Genomic DNA, 7,881 nt, shown 5'->3' with positions numbered 1-7,881 from the left:
GCTTTAGCTTACACTAATATAGCTAAAATATTATGACCATATTAGAATTTCATTTTTAAGCTGACGAGGTTAGCTACCATTAACATCTTCACTTTACAATGGAAGAAACAAAAGTATAAAGAACTTAAATAATCTGTCTAAGGTAGATATAGTAAGACCGTGCTTCATTGTCTTGGGAAGAGGTGAAACTTAGCAGAAATTACAACAGGAGAGAACATAGGGTAAACTTGAAAGACCATTATGGAAATAGAATTACTAGAACTTGGGAGATAGCTGATTGGTTGTAAAAAGAGGCAAACTTCAACACAACGCCAAGGCTCTGTCGCTGAACACCTAACTGTATTTGCCAAAATGTATATGGAAGAGAACGATTTAGCTATTTTACAGTTTAGTTGCTTGAATATCAGTAAAACAGATGCAATTTAGTATTTTAATAAAGCAAAATGCAAGACAGAGGACATGGAGAGAGTACGAAAGAACTTCATAAATGAAAATTACTCAAGAGTACTTACCAGGGGTGCTGCAAGCCACAGGAGTACAAGGTGCCTTTAGCTTTTCATTCTGCTCTTGGTCTGACCTCTTATCACCAACAGAAGTAGAATTTTGCTTCGGCATGACATGGTAATAAGATGGCGCATATTTGGAGGAGCTACAACCTTTTAAACAGATAAGTTTTCAAAATTATTTCCAGAACTCAAAATCATGCAAAGAATCAAAGGATTTATTTAAAACATCTTCTTCAATGCCTAAGCATTTCTCTACCTCTTTTCTTCCTAGATTCCTGAATTTCTTCACAAAGCTGCTCAAAGTCTTCATCAAGCTCTTCTTTGATTATTGCATAGGCAGTGTCTCTTAAAGCACAGGCTCTATGCCTAATAAGACGATCTGAGAAATAAGGAAATAGAATTCTTAATATTTTTCCAAAAGTAAACTTAATATTTTGGGTAAAGATAGTAATCACTACAATTCCTCAACTTCATAAAAAGAGTAAATTTACCAGAACTTTTATATTCTGGTTTAGGTGATAACCTAATGATTTGGATATCTGATTCAATATTGCAGCCTACATCCAAAGCATTTTTGCTCAAAATATCAGAAAAAGGGCAAGGGATATAGCTCAGTGTGCTTTCAATTATTTTAAGGAACTTTTCAAAAATATCTTTAATGCCAGCATAGGGGACTGAACGGGTGAAGCAGGAGCTCAAGGTCACTCTTAACTACAGCCAGGTCAAGGTCAACCTGAGCTACACCAAATTAATAGCGGCCAAGCATTCTTTAATCCCAACACTGGGGAAGCAGAGGTAGACAGATCTCTGAGTTTTAGGCAAGTAAGGGCTATACTGTGAGACCCAGTCACAAACAAACAACTCCAAATGAACAAAAGAACCGTATCATCACCACCACCACCACCACCACCATCACCACCACCCACCCACCCACACACACGTTGTTTAATCCTTGCTATTCTGGATCTCGCTCTGTAGATAGACCATGCTGACCTCAAACTCAAAGATCCGCCCTGACTCTGCCTCCCAAGTGGTGGGATTGAAAGGTGTATACAACCACCACCCTGCAAAAGGAACTTTTAATAGTTCCCTACATAAATCATTCTAAGTACTACATTTTAGAGGTCTAATGATAGCCCAATTAACTCTATACACATAGGTACCTATGCACACATGTGAGTGTACACACGCATGCACGCACACATACCTTTAATATTACTATTAATATTAGGCAAGTATTACACTCCATTACTTATGCAATAAAAATGTGTCCAAGCCTAAAAGCACATGCCTATAATCCCAGTCTTGAGAGGCAAAGACAGGAATACTGTCTCAAAACAGCAAAAAAGTATGTTTTAACTAAAAGAACACTTTGAGAGATGGCTCAGTTAAGAGCACTGGCTGCTCTTCCAGAGGACCTAGGTTCAACTCCCAGAACCTATAAGGCAGCTCACTACTGTTGGTAAATTCAGTTCCAGGAAACTGGACACTCTCATACAAATACACATGCAGGCAAAACACCAATGCATATAAAATAATAAATAAATCATTTTTTTTAAAAAGGGGGAAATACTTTGAAATCTTAAAGGGAATACTTTGAAATTCATTTTATTAATGTTTATCTTTCCACTTTCAAGAAGCATAAACAAGCTAATTTGTCTCATTAGTGTAGCTGTTCTCAACCTAGTGGATGACGACCCCCACAGGGGTTGAATATCAGATATTTTGAATATCAAATACTTACATTACAATTCATAACAGCAGCAAAATTACAGTTATGAAGTAGCAACAAAATAATTTTATTGTTAAGGGCCAGCAAAACTTGAGGAACTATGTTAAAGGTTGAGGACCACTGCATTAAAGGATATATCGTGTAGCTAATATTTGGGAATGTGAGTGGAAAAAAAAGTGCATTCAAATACTTCCCTTGTCTGTTCCTGGTACTGTGACCCTGAACAAAGTTTTAATCTTTCTTTCTTTTTCTTTTTTTAGATTTATTTATTTATTATGTATACAACATTCTGCCTCCATATATGCCCACACGCCAGAGGAGGGCGCCAGATCTCATTACAGATGGTTGTGAGCCACCATGTGGTTGCTGGGAATTGAACTCAGGACCTCTGGAAGAGCAGTCAGTGCCCTTAACCACTGAGCCATCTCTCCAGCCCCAAGTTTTAATCTTTCTAAATTATACCTTTCTCAGCCATAGAATGGGATAAGGCTATTGAGAGAATGACATGATTTTTTTTTAATGTAAAATTTATTATAATGTAACACCCGACATTAAAAAACAAACCATCAGCTGGGTGGTGGCAGTGCAAGCCTTTAATCCCAGCACTCAGGAGGCAGAAGCAGGCAGATCTCTGTGAGTTCGAGGCCAGCCTGGTCTACAAGAGCTAGTTCCAAAACAGGCTCCAAAGCAACATAGAAAAACCCTGTTTCGAAAAAACAAAAACAAACAAAACCATCAACCCTTATTAAAATGTTAGGAGCCCCACACCAACCCTGAAAAGAAATTCACTCATGCTCACCTCCAGGATCTCGATCTGGATTGTATTCTAAAGCATTACTGCAGATTAGATCAATATCCTGCAAATAGTCTTTCACAGTCAAATACTTATGTAAATCAATTTTACTGATTACAGATGAAAGGTCCATTGGCTGCTTTATCACAGTGACATAATCAGGAACCTAAAATTCAAGCAAATGACCAAATCACTTAATAAACTCTACACATAAAAATAATTAAGTTTTTCTGCAAAGGCAATACAGAGGAAATAGTATAAATAAGGATACTTTTCTTCTATTTCAGCTTTATATTTAGTCCTATTCTTGGTCAGTTATATTCTCCAGTAATACACACTATTTTGTTCCTTATGCCAACTGCAATCCATTCTTCAATGTTGACTTAGGAAAGGACTCTGAAAATACTGCGAGACAAACCTGTAATCCAGTATTCAGGATGCTCAGACAGGAGGATTTTTGAGCTCCACTATAGCCTAGACTATATGGTAATTCCAGGACAGCATGGACTACAAAGCCAGTTCCTGTTTCAAAAACCAAAAAAATCCTAACTCTAAGCTCAATTTTGATTCTATATATAGTGGTAATACCATGTGGAATTAAAATATTGTCAAATTTCTTTTGTTTAGATGGGTAGAAAAGCCAATTGTTCTCTGCAACAAAGGAAATAGATTACATAGCTCTTTAAAGTCCATCCGTGCTTAGGACACTGAGTTCACGTGTCCATATAGAGAAAACAAGTTCAGAGTAGAGCAGAACACCTACATAAACTATTCAAACTTTCTGCTTTTTTTTTTAAATCATTATGGCTTATACATATTTCATCCAGAGAGGAAATTAGTAATACCTCATCAGGATCAACAGGCTTGGTAAAGACTCGGAATCGCTTATCAATAGCAAGCCTATGTGTGACATTTCTTAAGAAAATCCTGAGTTCTCTAAATGTATCTTCTTCTTGTTCTTCCAGCTGTTTAACTTCTTCTGCTGTCAGCGATCTTGGTTCAGGTGGTGGTGCTACTGGGAGTACCTCCAAGGCCTGCAAAACTTTATGTGGATGGAAGATTTTAGTTAATACCCTCCACAAAATGGAGGGCAACAAATGACTCAAATCATACAGAATAAGACTCTGAGGGACTATTTTCTTTACAACTGATAGGAAACCAAGAATTTAGTCTTATCCCTACATATATTCCAGAAATAACTGTAATTTACAAACTTTGAAAATACATTATTCTTTTTTTTTTGTTTTGTTTTGTTTTTTTAGACAGGGTTTCTCTGTAGCTTTGGAGCCTGTCCTGGAACTAGCTCTTGTAGACCAGGCTGGCCTCAAACTCACAAAGATCCACCTGCCTCTACCTTCCGAGTGCTAGGATTAAAGGCATGTGTCTCCAATACCCAGTGAAAATACATTATTCTTAAAACAAGAATATTTTAACTATGAAAAGTCTTTAGTTTGTGAACTAATGGGAAAAAAATGTGATGCTCCAAATATATCAGATTTTTAACTTCCTTTAAGGAAGTAAGACAATGAATATTCAGGACTAAAAGAATAATCAAGAAAGGGGACTGGAGGTGGCTTGGTGGGTAAGACTGCCATCAAGCCCCTGATCCGAGTTCCAGGAGTGACTTCTACAAGCTATCTTTCTAACCTGTGCATGCACACACCTTTAGTCCCAACACTTGGGAGGCAGAGGCAGACAGATTTCTTTGAGTTCAAGGTCAGCCTGGACTATGGAGCGAGTTCTAGAACAGCCAAAGCTATACAGAGAAACCATACCTCAAAAAACAAAGAAGAAATGAGGGGAGCCCTCTTTCAAGAAAGAGCTCAACAGTTAAGAGCTTCTGTTGATCCTGCAGTGAACCTGGGCTCATTCCCAGTACTGATATCCATAACTCTAGCCCTGGGTTAAGTAACTCTTTAGACAGCAAGGAAGGATAAAGATAGAAACTTTACAAGAACCAAAAGTGAAACTGTGACACTGTGTATATGTTAAAAAGTTTAAAAACCAAACAAAAAACAGAAAAAGGTGGTGGTACTATAGGTAAAAACACAGTACTAGAGCTGGAGAGGTTGCTCAGTGGTTAAGACTACATCCTGCACTCAGTTCCCAGAACTCAAATCAGGTGGCTCACAACTGCTTAAAACTCTAGTTCCAGGGATTCAGCCACCCTATTCTGACCTTCACCAGCACCATCTCTCATGTGTGTATACCTCTACACAGTCAAAAATAATCTTGAAAAGAAAAAACACAGTTCTAAAAAATGAGCCTGGAAGGACAGGCTGGGGCTATTCTAAGAAACACCTTATGTGCCTTAAGAACATTTTAGTCTATTTTAGCAGGAAGCAGAGGTATTTTAAACAGTAAACATGTCACCTTCATAACTGAGGGTTTGAGTTTGTGCTATCAGGTAAATATCAATTTATTAACTGTTACTTACTTAGTTCCATTTTCTTAAAAATATTCTCTATTAGCTGAAATAACTAACCTGCTTTCTTTTTTGACACAGGAGGCTTTGCAGCTTGTTTTAAAATCAAGTCTTCAAAAAATTTGGTCCGTTCTTCCTTATCTGGTAACTGGACATTAAAAATCTCTCCATAATCATGGGTAAACAATTCTTGTACCTTAAAAAAAATAGAAATAACATATACAGAATATTCATATATGCAAACACAATGTACATTACTGCACTTAATCAAACAGTATGTTAAACATGTATTTTTAATTAAAAAAAGTCTTTTAAAAGTAGATAGAGGTTAGAGGAGATTATTATGACATTATTTCTCATTTTTGCATCTACCATAAGTTATGAGAATCCAATAGCGTTCCTGCATAACATAGCTATCCCACTTGTGAGAACTTTTCTCTTTTTCAGGTCATAGGATTGAAACCAGGGTCTTGGGTATGCTGTATTCTAGTGCTCTATCACAGATAAGCCCAGCACTTACACCATTAAGTGTAAAAATGAAATACTATCCTTATACACATTATGGTCTAATCACTGATTCACTGAAAACCAGAAAGTTAAAAGCTGAATGATTTATTTATAGTCACACAAATTATTCATTCAAAAATAAGCAATTCCTAGGTGGTGGCGTTACGCATCTTTACTTTCAGCACTCAGAAGACAGGTGGATCTCTAAGTTCAAGGCCAGCATAGTCTATTGAGAAAGTACTAAGACAAAGCTACACAGAGAACCTTGTCTCAAAAAATACCAAAAAACAAAAAAGCAATTCCTCATCCTGTGCTACACCCCTACAAAATGTACTGGAATATACTTCAGAGTTTACAAGACAAAAAAGAGAGTTTGGGCAGAAGTACCCTCTATGAGTGAACAATACTGTTCCCAGAAGATAAGGTTATAAAATGAAAATCTCAGTGCCAGGAACATGGTATCTCCCTACAAATTACTAGTCAGTGAGGCCTCAGAGGAACAAGAAGAAAACAAACAAAACCCCACAAACCAGGGCCATTGCTCTTGGTTTGGTTTGTGTACCATAACTGGATGATAAGACTCTACCACTGAAGACATCACTCAATTAAATAAACATAATACATCACTGTCAAAAGACATCAACCTGAAAACTCTCAGGAAACTCTACTTACTGGCTAGCTTGCATAGTGCCAGAAGGTGCTATGTAGGCAGCTAAGGCAGAAAACCATAAATGGTCTTCTTACCTAACACTAGGCCCACTACAACACTGACCTGATAGCAATAGTGATATGATGGTTATGGGAGTAACCAGATGCTACCTGTTTGGATATAAGATCTGCTCCACAGGAGAGTTTTACTGTCTGGCATTGTAAACCTGATCAAAAGCCTAGAATTAAACTGATCATAGGCCTTAGCGGGGAACCTACTATTGTTTTGCTAAGCAGTTATGTTGTCAAACTGCATTCTAAATATTTTTATCTATACCCATAGCTCTCAACTTTGGTCAGAGAAGCTTTATACAGTTGGTAGAGATTAATACACAGATTCTTAATTGGTTGAAGTACTGAGTATAAGCAGCTGTGAATATTAAGCTACAGATGGGGTCATCTGTATCAATCTCCTACCATTAAGCTCACATATGGGGAGAACTGTGAATGTTTATCTTTGGACATGATGTGGTAGCTGCACACATCAACTCACAATAGATGTGGTTTTACCTGCCCATCAAAATTCCAGCATGAATGGGGAGGTACCTCTGAGGTCTTTCCTTCTGGATAAGCTCTTGAGGGTCTTCTTTTGAGAAAAAGGCCACTGGTAGGCTGCTCATGCCTTAGTGGATGGCCCATATCCATGCATACATGAATAGCAATAATTAGACTCACAGGGCTATTAACAAAAATTTTAAGTCACGAAATTGAGAGGTAGATGAGGTAGGTAGCACAAGTAGGAGGGGGTAATATATTGATACGATCAATATATATTGTATAAATATATGAAACTTTCAGAGTAAGAAACAGCAAAAAAAAAAAAAAAAAAAAACCTTTTTGCCGATGAACTATAGCTCAGTGGTAGAGTAGCTGGTTGTCATGTACTAGGCATTCTATTTGATCTCACTATCTTTAATGAGAGAAAAAAAAAAGAGAGAGACAGAAACATCCAAAATACCTACCACAGGGATTCAGACTTACAGGTTATAACTCATTACAAGATAATGAAAAGAACATGCAACTCATAAAGGAAGATGTTAAAGATTGAGTAATTCAAAAGGCCAGTGGTGGTGGTGTACTCCTTTAATCCCAGCACTTGGAAGGCAGAGGCAGGTGGATCTCTGAGTTCCAGGCCAGCCAGTGATATGCAGATATGCAGAGTAAACATTGAATTACAAAAAAAAAAAAAACAGAAAAAAAACCCAAAATC

General features: G+C 37.3%; 1 protein-coding gene across 1 annotated transcript in view; it reads right to left on the bottom strand.

The window, feature by feature from the left end:
• Atad2 (ATPase family, AAA domain containing 2) overlaps positions 1-7,881 on the bottom strand; it is a 48,440-nt gene that overhangs the window by 5,025 nt on the left and 35,534 nt on the right. Inside the window, exons 20-24 of the mRNA XM_005354581.2 lie at positions 5,517-5,652; positions 3,877-4,073; positions 3,038-3,197; positions 763-885; positions 513-656 (exon numbers count right to left, since the gene is read on the bottom strand). Coding sequence (XP_005354638.1) covers positions 513-656; positions 763-885; positions 3,038-3,197; positions 3,877-4,073; positions 5,517-5,652 — 760 coding nt within the window. The remainder of the gene's footprint in view (positions 1-512; positions 657-762; positions 886-3,037; positions 3,198-3,876; positions 4,074-5,516; positions 5,653-7,881) is intronic.

This window comes from Microtus ochrogaster, chromosome 15 (assembly GCF_000317375.1).
Source record: "Microtus ochrogaster isolate Prairie Vole_2 chromosome 15, MicOch1.0, whole genome shotgun sequence".
In the NCBI taxonomy this organism is placed as follows: Eukaryota; Metazoa; Chordata; class Mammalia; order Rodentia; family Cricetidae; genus Microtus; species Microtus ochrogaster.
This window is presented reverse-complemented; position numbering and strand designations above follow the sequence as displayed.